Source organism: Grammomys surdaster, unplaced genomic scaffold (assembly GCF_004785775.1).
Source record: "Grammomys surdaster isolate TR1022 unplaced genomic scaffold, NIH_TR_1.0 184, whole genome shotgun sequence".
In the NCBI taxonomy this organism is placed as follows: domain Eukaryota; kingdom Metazoa; phylum Chordata; class Mammalia; order Rodentia; family Muridae; genus Grammomys; species Grammomys surdaster.
In genome coordinates this window covers 1,030,634-1,043,479 of record NW_021604629.1, presented here as the reverse complement: position 1 = coordinate 1,043,479, position 12,846 = coordinate 1,030,634, and the positions used below count along the sequence as shown (strand labels likewise).

The 12,846-nt window shown below is 34.8% G+C and overlaps 1 protein-coding gene and 1 pseudogene across 1 annotated transcript; both read right to left on the bottom strand.

The window, feature by feature from the left end:
• Positions 1 to 276: 276 nt before the first annotated feature.
• LOC114621715 (olfactory receptor 497-like) lies at positions 277 to 1,221 on the bottom strand. Its single transcript, XM_028768073.1, has one exon. It carries the CDS (start codon positions 1,219 to 1,221, stop codon positions 277 to 279), a length of 945 nt encoding a protein of 314 aa, XP_028623906.1.
• A 5,010-nt stretch (positions 1,222 to 6,231) lies between these two features.
• LOC114621720 lies at positions 6,232 to 7,176 on the bottom strand (annotated as a pseudogene).
• Positions 7,177 to 12,846: the final 5,670 nt, after the last annotated feature.

Sequence of the window (12,846 nt, the reverse complement as noted above, 5' to 3'; positions counted from 1 at the left end):
TCAATAGTTTTTACACATTGGGAAATTAAAATATGAATACAACTGAAAATTGATATAATTTTGTATGGAAATTTTTTGGTTACATATGAAATTTATTAAGTATAACTTACTGTGAACATGCGATATAGCTTGGGATTTGTCTATACTCAGCACATACATTTACTAGTAAACTTCAAGTCTAGCTAAATAAGTCATTGCATGCATTTCTTTTAATACTATGCATACGATATGTCACTATTATGCAGAATGGAACAAAATAGTGAATTAACAGATATCTTAAGAAACTGTTTTTTTGCTAAATTGTCTCTTCAAAGCACATTTAATCTCATTACTCCTTATGCTGTAGATAAGGGGATTCAACATGGGGACAACTACCATGTAAAACATAGACATCACCTTGTTCTGGACTGTGGAGTATCTGGATTTGGGCATCACATAGATGAATATGACAGTTCCATAGTAGAGAGTGACTACAGTGAGGTGGGAGGTACAGGTAGAGAAAGCTTTTTGGCGGCCCTCAGTGGAGTGCATCTTTAGGATGGTGATGAGGATATAGAAATAGGAGATGGCTATGACAAATAGTGTGGTTATAGTGACTGAGCCTGCAGAAAGTGAGATAACAACTCCAGAGACACTGACATCAGAACAGGAGAGTGCCATCAAAGGAGCAAGATCACAGTAAAAATGATTGACTATATTGGGTCCACAAAAGAGAAAAGAGAAAACATAACCAGTAATGAGAGAAGCATTAAGAAAACCCCCTATATAAGATCCTGTAAGCAAATGAACACAGACTTGTGCAGACATTTTTGTTGAATAAAGCAGTGGGTTGCAGATTGCCACAAAGCGATCATAAGCCATGGTAGCCAGAAGGAAACATTCAGATGACCCAAAGAAAACAGCTGAGCCAAATTGGATGCCACATCCAATGTAGGAAATTGTATATCTCTCCACCAGGAAATTGATAAGCATATTGGGTGTGACAGAAGATGCGGTACCTATGTCAACAGAAGCCAAGTGGCTGAGAAAAAAGTACATGGGGTGATGGAGCTGGGAAGAGACTCTGATAAGAAGGATGGTGCTGAGGTTCCCGGACACAGTTACCAGGTAAATGCACAGGATGATGGTGAAGAGGACAACTCTAAGAACTGGATCATCAGTTAAACCCAATAAAATGAACTCTGTCACTGTAGTGTGGTTTCTACTCTCCAGAAAAGCCATGGGACAGTGTAGCTGCTGCTAGATCAAGGCTGTGATGGAGACAGTACAAAACAGTATTCATAAATACGTGGCTATATTTTCATTAACACATAGATTGAACTTTTTATAGAAATATATCATTCAAAATGTATAATTGTGTATTATATTGGACACTCCATGTTTTTGTATTCACATGTATTGAATCTTTCATAAAATTCAAAATGAAATGCTATAAATTTTCTATAATGTACTTTATATTTATATATTATAAAATATACCTATTGATTTAAAACTATGTTAGTGTAAGACTTATGAAAACTATAAAACAGTTACCAGATGTACAAGAAAAAATAACTTTACAACTGTAAAATTTGTATTGAAGTCTTAAGTAATTTCTGAGTTTTAAGAATCCTTTCCAAATTACATCTACTGGATTTCAAACATTATATAATACTCTATTCACATTTCCATAATAATATTAAGACTCTTATGGAATCAGTTTTCTATTTGATAAAATACATGACTTGAAAATGTTAAGTAATTTAACCTTACATAAGAAGCACTAGAATGAGTACATGGATCCCAAGTAGAATGGGTATAAAGAGTAGCAATAAACTGAAGAGCACTTCATAATCTGGGAAAGGCAACAGGTCAGCTCCTCAGTAGGAGAAAAAGATACATACTTAGAGAAGTGAGGCTCAAGTCTATCTACCTGATTGCCATAAGACCAATCTGTATGGTGAGTACTGGAAAGGAATAAAAGGGAGCTCACACTAAAATTATAAATGGGAGGACCTACTGTAAATTTATTAAATGCCTTAAACACTTATCAATGATTGCTTTTTTACCAAACCATTTGCACTACCAGTATGTGAATTTTTTTCTATTATACTAATATGAATTCTCACCGAGTCCTCTCTTGAAGTAATGATGCTTTCTAACTGCAGTACAATGGAATGAAATGACGATTGTCAACAGAATACACAGGTACATATTTAGCATGGAATGTTACCAAGGTTCACCCAGCTATGAGCAGACTGACTCTTGTCTTGAGATCTTCAGGATGTGATGTTAGAGCATTCAGTGAGCAAAGAAAATCTGTACTTCAATGAGATATTTGTTATGAAATCACCAACATATGCCAAAGCTACTGAAATTATCAGCATTTTTTTTTCTTGAGTGCTGAGCTTACATGCCATTAGAGACCATGCGGATTTCCAGTCTTCTTAGTGTCTGGATAAATAAGAAAGCTTTGAGAGCTAAGTTATATGCCTTATTAGTCGCCGGAATTTAACTTAAAGTATATTATTTCTGTTAATTTTTTTCTTGATTACACCTGACTTGTACATGTGTGTGTGTGTGTGTGTGTGTGTGTGTGTGTATGTGTGTGCGTGTACACATACATATATACATATATACATTTTAGAGGGAAGCCAGGACACTCACCTTTTGAAATAAGAATTCATTGTAAAGTATGAAGCCTGGATAAGTATAAGATGATTTTATAGCTTCCTAGCTTCAGCCCAAAATCATTATTTACTATTGAGAATAAGTCTCTGAAGAATCATGGGATTTGCACTGACTCAAATCCCCAAAGACCATTATCTCAGGTGATAATTGTCCATTTCTCATAAACACAATTTTTAAGGAGTCAATCTGTTTGTCTTTTTTGTGAGAGTTGCTATGTCTTTATTTTATTACTATTAGAATATATAATTATTAGAATGATAACAAATTATCTCAGGTAAATATTGATACTAGGTCCACTTTATATTTAATTTTAGTAGATCTTGAGTTAATATCCACTCATTTAAATAGAAAACTTTGGCTTCTTTCATCAGTATCTTTTGATTTGTTTAAGTATTTTGTAGTGACTAATATAATACACTTCATTAGATACTTTGAGGATTATGGGGTTGAAGAGGGTATAAATTTGATTTTCCAATAATAGTTATTTAAGACAAACATAATTCTTACATCCAATGTTATATTGTTATAAAGAAAACTGTGAGAAGAAAAAGCATGAATGGCCCTCAAATAAGAATATTTACCACCTCAAGCAGGTTTGTTTGTTTGTTTGTTTATTTATTTATTTATTTATTTATTTTGGTGGAAGATGGTAGAAACATGGTTCTTTATTTTCAAGACCTAGTACAACTCCTGTCAATGTTAATTTTATGAGTCAATCACTCTATCTTTGATGCACCCTTGATGTACATGGCTGACCATTGAGCACTAACCAACTTTCAAACTTCATTTCCCCAAGATTTATTTACAATGGCTGATTCTCTAAATATAGCGATATTTAGATGTCTAAAAAAAAAACCCTCGCATGGACCATGAGAAAATATCTGACAATATTTTAAACACATCCTTCAACCAGAGAATCATTGACTCTCAGCCAGAGTGCTTCTCTGCTTGTAATGATACCAGAAAATAGGCTTTTCAAATAAAAATATCTGCTGTAAGTACTGGCATCATGAATTTTTCCAGTTATGAAACTTTGTAAGATTTCATTTTTCATTTTCTGTTACTACATACATATTAGCTGTTTATACCTTTTCAGTGAATGTACTACTATTGTGTATGTTGACATAATTTTGGATTTTAAATTATTATGATTTTTATGCCTTTTCTACACTATCATAAGCCTCTTTGTTTATTATCCTGGGTTATTCATCAGGTTAGAAAATTTTCTGTGTTTTACACAGATAATTGAGGCTTGTATATTCACTTACTCACTTAGTCTTGATATACCACTTGTCCTTGACTGTATTACACCTAAGTTCAAGGACTGAGCTTCCCTTTCCCACTGGCCATAATATGTGCAAGGTTTGTTTGTATCTCCCCTTTATTTTGAGAATATATGTGATGTTTATTGGTCAGTTCTCTCCACAGGACATGAATGAGTTTATGATACTTACCCCATCTCATCACCCAACTCATATTAAAATTAAATTGTAGCATATTCTCCTAAATTTCAAATTCTTTCATTGAAAAAAGATATATTTCTGTGTGTGCATGAGGCAGACTATATCTCCTTCTAATTTTGGTGTATTTCAGGAAAGGAACTCAAGCCATTAGCCTTTGTGTTAACAGTTTTAATCCACTAACCCAACTCACCAACATGAAATGCATACATGTAAATTTTAGGTCTACTTCCTTGTTCTGTTATATATTTTTGAATGCTTACAGATAGCTTCTTCTGTCAGCTATCATACAATATCAAAGATACACATTTTATCATTTGTTTCTGTTGTGTGTATCACAGTGCTACTTGAAATGAATAGCTCTGTCATTGTATAAAGAGATGCCTCAGTGATGTAAAACATGTACATGAGTATATTATTTTTACACAACTAACTCACATAGATACTCTCTTGTTTGTCAAGTGTACTGACATTCTGCAAATGTTTCTCAACTATTAGGTTCTTGGTGAGACCTGTGCCATCACCTTGCTTGTGCCACATCAACCTCTCACACGACCTTGGTTTTTGTTGTTTATTTTTGTTTTATCAAGAGTAATGAATGTGTTCTAATAGTCTAAACAAGTTACCTGTTAATTTGTTAATTTTATTATCATGATCCTGTATTAGAGGATGAATTCTACCCTTATCAGCTCTCATTTATAGCCCTTTCCACTAGGCTGTATTAACACTTGTGAGATCACTGAACACAATTCTGGAATGTATGAAAATAAAAGCAAGTGAATAAAAATATCAATGCCTTTGGCTCATCAGCAAGAAGGTGGAATTTGTTTCTGAAACACTAAAATAGAGAGGAAAAAAGAGCAAATGTGATAATCACCCATATCTGAAGGTTGATTTTTCTCTCTCCTAAAGGCAGTCAGATTTCAAGAGATATAACCAGGTTGGCTGCCTTGTGCAAATGAGGATGAGCTGCTTGAATGTTGAAGTCTTTCCAAAAATATCCTATTTTTATAAGGATCAACAGCCTCACTGTTGAACTTATAATCTTGACTCTCTTCTAGGAAAACAAATCCATTGCTGTTCTTGTTGTTTGCTTTTCTTGATCCTTGTAAGCTCAACAATCCAACTCGATTTAACATAGGAACTGAGCTTTTGCTCCTGGGAAGAATTCAGATTAATAAGGTATGGGCTTTCTGTTCTTTTCTCTGGACCTCACATTAGGCCAGTGCCAAGGCTCATACCACACATCAGATTCTTATGAGTATGCAAAATCCATATCTCATAGGCAACATTTCTTTGTATAAAGAAAATTTCTACCAACCTTACCCCCTACTTGCTCTCTATCATTTCTAACACAATGTGTAGAGTTAACTATAATCATCAGGCTTTCTCAGGATAATCTAGTGTTGAACCTGACACATCTGGAAGCACTCTGATAGATGCTAGTAAGCTTTATGTTGCAATAACAAACAGCTGAGTTAATAAATTGGCACTGAAGATAAAGGTTTATTGTTAGGATGAAATTTTTGAGGCCCCAGTCCCCTGTAAAGTGAATTTCTTGATGTGTATATGTGGTTGTACATCACAAAAGGAATACATGGTGAAGCAAAACTCCTCACTACAATCAACAAAGAGAAAAAAAAACATTCTGGGTACCACTGTCTCCTTTAAGACATGCTTCTATCAAACTAAAGATTGCCCACTAGAATCACCCTCTCTAATTCTAGCCCTTCCTAACTGCAGTAGGGAACATATATTTAACAAACACATGAGACTTTGTGGACAGGTAAGATGCAGTCTGTAATAGAGTTAACTATGAAATATTGGAAATAATCTGGAGATAACTTCAAACTGTTTTGATCAGATTTTCATTTATATGATTCAATTTTACTGTTAATTGAATATTATAACTGAAAGTAACTTACTGTGACCCTGTTAATTCTTTGTAATCTGAAAATTGAATTCTGATATATATTCAATGCTCCACAGTTACTAATAATACATCAACAGACTGTTCCAATCACAGACACTCAACTTCCTTTTATTACTATCTCTATGAGACATTATTGCTATATCAACTGCTACAACATAATGGATATCTCTAAGGAAAGATTTTCCTACAAATTTGTCTCTTCAGAGCACCCTTAATCTCATTATTCCTGAGGCTGTAAATAAGGGGGTTCAACATGGGGATCACCACCATGTAGAACACAGAGACCACCTTGTTCTGGTCAGTGGAGTAGTTGGACTTGGGCATCACATAAATGAATGTGACAGTTCCATAGAACAGAGTGACTGCAGTGAGGTGGAAGGTGCAGGTGGAGAAGGCCTTCTGTCACCCCTCTGTGGAGCACATCTTAAGGATGGTGATGAGGATGTAGGTATAAGAGACAGCTCTGATAAACATTGTCACCACAATAACTAATCCAACTGTAAATGATAGAACCATTGCAGTGATACTGACATTGGAACATGATAATTTTAATAATGGAGCCAAATCACAGAAAAAGTGATTAATTTCATTGGCTCCACAGAAAACTAATGAATAGAAGCATATAGTAAAAGAACAGCTGTCTAGAATACCACCTATGTAAGCCGTGAGGAGCAACTGGACATAGACTTGTGTGGACATTTTGGTTGAATAAAGCAGTGGGTTGCAGATTGCTACAAAGTGATCATAAGCCATGACAGCCAAAAGGAAGCACTCAAGACCCCCAAAGAAAGCAGCTGAGCTGAGCTGGATGGTACATCCAAAGTAGGAGATAGTATTTTTCTCCACCAGGAAGTTGACAAGCATATTGGGTGTGACAGAAGATGAGTAGCCTATGTCAGAAAAAGCCAAGTGGCTGAGAAAAAAGTACATGGGGTGATGGAGCTGGGAAGAGACTATGATGAGAAGGATGGTGCTGAGGTTCCCAGACACAGTCACCAGGTAGATGCACAGGATGATGGTGAAGAGAATGACTCTAAGAACTGGATCATCAGTTAAACCCAGTAAAATGAACTCTGTCACTGTAGTGTGGTTTCCACTCTCCAGAAAAGCCATGGGACAGTGTAGCTGCTGCCAGATCAAGGCTGTGATGGAAACATTTTATAAAGAGGTTTATGAATAGGTACCCTTTTGCATTAGCTCAAACATTTGAATATCATAAATGAGTATATCATAAAAGAGAATTTGGCAGTTTAAACAGATTTAGTCAGACTCTTTGTGTAAATACATTTATTCCCAATTAATGTCACTTAGAATTTTAAGTACAAATGCTAGAAAACTTTATTAAAATAATGTACTTTTATTTTTAATTTATATATCATAAAACTTACCTATATGATTTTATGTATAAAGCTTTCAAATGTGAGACTAATGTAAATATCAGAAGTTTTAAATATCAGGAGGTAAAATATAAAACCACAGAATATTCTGAAGAAAATTAAGAACTAACTTTTAATGAGTGCACACTAAGCACCAGTAAAAGACATAGAATTTCAAATATAGTTTTTTATTTCCAAGAGGTTTTATTAAATATTTTTATTATTTTTATTTCATTGACAATATTTAGTTTAACTATCTTTAAATATATTAAGATATTTAGATAAGAAGTCTAGAAATGCACATAAGAAATACATGTCTTGAATGAGGATTTGCACCTCTGGAAGGCTGAACTTCATCTAACTTTTAAGTAAATACTGTTTATGAAATAGTCACAATCAAGTTATGAGTACATACCAATTTCCTACATACAACAGGAGTAGTTTTGCAACTATGTGCTTAATAAAAAAAAATGGGATTCCTTAAAACATAGTTCATATCATCTGTTAGTGAAGCAAGGCCACATCAAGTTAAATTTTTTATTAGAACTTAGAAAGCTAGAAAGGAATCAGTGTTTTCTAACTAGAGTGTGATGGAATGAAATCTCATGATATTCTACACAGAACAATGGTGAGTAAATACTCAACCTAAAATATTTACCCAGATTCATCTGGCTAAGGGTCTCATGTACTATTACTGTAAGATTTTTAATGTTGTATCTTCTCTTTGCCTAAAATACCTAATAGTTGTGATACTAGAGCAAAGATACAAGATACAAAGATACAAAAGCAAGGCAAGTATTTCCAGAAGACATTACCAACAGTATACCATCAAATCATTTCAAGGATAGGGACTTGATTTTCAGAATACTATGTTTCTATACCATCAAAGATCATTCTGAAATCTGTTTTCATCAATGGTTAGATAAATGAGAAATCTTTAACAATGGAGGTTACCAGAGTATTCACAAGAGTTAGAATATGAAAATTGAAGTTGATTTACTAGGTTTTCATCGGGTTTATTGTCTTATTTCACCTGACTTGTGTGTTCACTATAATTTATAATTTTAGATGCACTGCTTTAAAAACAAAACGTTCTCCAATGATAACTGTCAAATGGGTAAAACAAATATACTCACAAATCTGAAAACTTACCTCTTCAAAAAATAATTCATTCCAAAGTAAGACATTCACATTCATTATGATTATATAGCTGCAAAGTTATCTTCCCTGTCATTGTTTGTCACCAAGGATAAGTCCCTGCAGAGACCCTGGATTCCAGTGTGAATTCAAACCATTGGGGATCATTACCTTGCTAATACTCATTTCATGCACACAACAACTCTTTAAGGAGTCTGTCAATCTCTAATAGTTTGTTTCTTTTATGTATGAATTAACATGTTTTCAACTGATGGTTATTCAAAGTATGTGATAAAAATTATCTCAGGTGAATGAAAAAGATATTTTATAAGATATCAGAAGATGGAAAGATTTCCCATGCTCATGGATAAGTTGGATTAACATGCTGAAAAATGGCCATCATATGAAAAGCAATCTACAGATTCAAAACAATTCCCATCAAAATTACAACACAATTTTCTACAGACCTTGAAAGAGAAATTCTTAACTTCAAATGGAAAAACAAAAAACTCAGGATAACTAAAACATTCTGAACAATAAAAAGCCTTTAGAGGGCTCACTGTTCCTTACCTCAAGCTAGACTACAGAGGAATAGTGTTTAAAAACTGCATGGTATTAATAAAGAAACAGAGAAGCAGGTACATTGATCAATGGGATCAAATTGAAGACCCTGAAATAAATCCACACACCTTACAGGCACTGAATTTTCAACAAAGAATCCAAAGCCATATAATTGAAAAAAGTAAGTGTCTTCAACAAATGGTGCTGCTCTAACTGCATGTCTGCATGTAGAAGAATAAAAATAGATCCATACTTATCACTCTGCACAAAACCCATGTCGAGGTGGATCAAGGACCTCAACATAAAACCAAACACACTAAATCTCATAAAAAAAAGTGGAAAATGCATTTGAACACATTGGAACAGACAACAATTTCTTAAACAGAACACTACTGTCTCAAGCTCTAAGATCAACAATTGATAAATGAGACTTCATGAAACTACAAAGCTTCTGTAACACAAAGGACACTATCAATAGGACAAAATGGCAACCTACATATTGGGAAAATATCCTCACTAACCCTACATCTGACAGAGAGCTAATATCTAAAATTTACAAAGAACTCAAGAAGTTAGATAACAACAAACCAAATAACCCAATTAAAAATGGGGTACAGAGCTAAACAGAGAGTTTGTAACAGAGGAATCTCTAGTGGCCAAGTAGCACTTAAAGGAATGTTCAAAATCCTTAGTCATCCGGGAAATACAAATCAAAACAACTATGAAATTCTATCTTACACCCACCAGAGTGGCTAAGATAAAAATATCAAGAGACAGCACATGCTGGTGAGGATTCTGAGTAAGGGGAACACTTCTTCATTCCTGGTGGGATTGCAAATTTGTACATCCATTTTGGAAATCAATTTGGCAATTTCTCAGAAAACTTGGAATAGTTCTACCTCAAGACCTAGCTATACCAATCCTCAGCATATACCCAAAGTTGCTCAAACATCTCACAAAGACACTTCCTCAACTATGCTCATAGCAGCTTTATTTGCAATAGCCAGAAACTGGAAACAAACTACATGTTTCTCAACTGAAGAATTAATTTTAAAAAAGTGATACATTTACACAATGCAATACTATTCAGCTATGAAAACAAAGACATCATGAATTTTGTAGACACATAGATAGAACTTGAGAATATCATCCTGAGTGAGGTAACCCTGTCCCAAAAGAACAGGCATGCTATATACCCACTTATAAATGAATATTAGCTGTAAAATAAGGTACCATACTACATTTCACAAACCTAAAAAAGATAAACAAGAAGGAAAGCCCAAGTGAGGATGCTTGAATCTCACTTGGGGGAATAAAGTAGTCATAAGCAAATGGAGGAAGGGTACTTGGAGGGATGAGGTTTGAAGAAGGGAATGGGGAGAGGTTCAGGATCAGATATGAGAAAAAACAGGAGAGATGGCTGTACAGCCATGAAAATTAATGGAAATCTGCAACTGATAAGGGTAAGAGGTGGAGTGGGCATATCCAGTACAAGACAGAGATGTGGGATGAGGATGGAGCCCAAGAATAACACCAATTGGGTGACCTTAGCTGGGACTCACAACATTTAATATTCCGAACCTGAAGAGGCCAGCTCCTGTAGCCAGGCAGGAACCCCAGTGGAGTGATAGAGATATCAACCCATCTACAGAATTTTCAACCCCAAATTTATCCTGTCTACAATAAATGAAGGCATAGGTAATGGAATAGAGACTGATAGAATGGCCAACCAATAGCCCAGCTTGAGATCCATCCCATGGGCAAACACTTATTCTGACACTATCAATGATACTTGTTATGCTTGCAAATAGGAACCTCTAGCCTGACAACTGGAGTGAGGACAGGGGCTATCCCAAAAGCAGTTGCCTGTATATGGGATATGTTCTTCTAACTGGGCTGCCTTGTCTGGACTCAGTGAAAGAAAGGCATCTATCCTTGCAGAGAGTTGAAGTGCCAGGGAGCACATACCTGCTCAGAGGACAAAGGGAAAGGGGTGGGAGAAGGATTGTAAGAAGAAGTGACCAGGAGGAGGGCAGTGAGCCCTGTGTATGCTCATGTTGATTAAGAGGGCCTTATTTTCTTGGTGTTATCCACCTCCTCTGGCTCTTTCTGTCTCATCTTCTGCAGTGATCTACAAAGAGAGATCCTATTTATGGCTAAGAGTTCCAAGTTCTCTCACTTTGGCATAATGCCTGGCTGTAGGTCTCTACCTTAGTTTCCACCTGCTTCAGGAAGAAGCTTCTCTTATGATACCTGAACAAGGCACTGATCTATGAATATAGCAGAATATAATTAGGAGTCATTTTATCACTATTTTTTTTCTTTTAAGAACAGTTTTGTTTGGTTTTACCCTAGGTGGGTGACCTAACTAGTCTCAGGTTCTTGGTCACTTCAGTAGTGTCACAAAGCAGTTATTGGTTGGTTACTCCTGTAATCTATCCATAACTATCCCTTCTTTTTGTCTTTTCTATCACAATATAGCCTGTCCCTTTCTCTATACCTAATCTATGTAGTTCTGTAGGTTGTAGCTTGGTTATCATTGACTTCACAGTGAATATACACATGTAACAGAATACATACCATATTCACTTATCTGTGTCTGTGATACTTAGCTCAGGGTAATTTTTTCTAGTTCTATTCATTTGCCTGAATATTTTATAATGTAATTTTAACAGATGAATAATATTCTATTGTGTAAATTACTACATATTCTTTATCTGTCAGTTGAAGGAAATACAGGTTGTTTCTGATTTCTGGCTAATATGCACACAGCAGAACTGAAGATGTTTGAGAAAATGACTAAATTAAGCATCCTTTGGGGATATGTCCAACAATGATATAGCTGGATCTTGAAGTAAATTGATCCCAAAATTACTGGAGAAATGTAGGAGATTTCTGGTGGAGTTTATTGGGTAACTTATGTAACTATTGGGTAGCATTCATATCTTCAAATAAAGATATTTTGACTTCTTTCTTTCAATTTGTACCTCTTTTATTTCCTTCAGTTGTCTTATTGTTTTAGCTAAAACTGTGTTGGATCAGTATGGCTTTATGTTTATTTGATAGTTCAAGTTAGAGTAAGCTAAAGTGTAAATACAAGATTACCAATTAACTTCTACTTCCTCTAATGTCTTTTTTCCAATTTTATTGAAAAAAAGCTATTTTTATATAATATATTCTGATCATGGTTTCTCCTCCCTAATCTCCCCTCAGTTCTTTCCAACCACCTCAATCTGTCAAATTTAATGCCTTCCTTTCTTCTTAAGAAAAAAAATAGGCAAGGAAAACCAATATTAGAATAAAACAAAAAGAACCAAAAAAACACAAAATTAGAGAACATAATATATAAACAATGCCCAGTTTCTAAAATGTCAAAAAATAAAATCATACAAAAAAACTTTCCTAAAATACCTTTTAGTTTGTGTTGTGTTAGCCATTTATTGCTGGGCATGGGATCTGACATTAACTCTAGTTTATATACCTGGTAAGACTCCCATGAAGAAACTAATTTTTCCCTTGTGAGTGACGGTTAATTGGAGATGACTTCTTTATTGGGATAGGAACTCATGTCTATTTTACTACTTTAGCTCTGGGATCCTATCTTGTCTGAAACTGTGTGGACCTTGAGCATGCTGTCACAATCTTTGTGAGATTATATTGATTAGATAGATAGATAGATAGATAGATAGATAGATAGATAGATAGATAG

Excerpts from the sequence above, each read along its gene's own strand:
- LOC114621715 (XM_028768073.1), bottom strand. The coding sequence starts at position 1,221 with ATGGCTTTTCTGGAGAGTAGAAACCACACTACAGTGACAGAGTTCATT.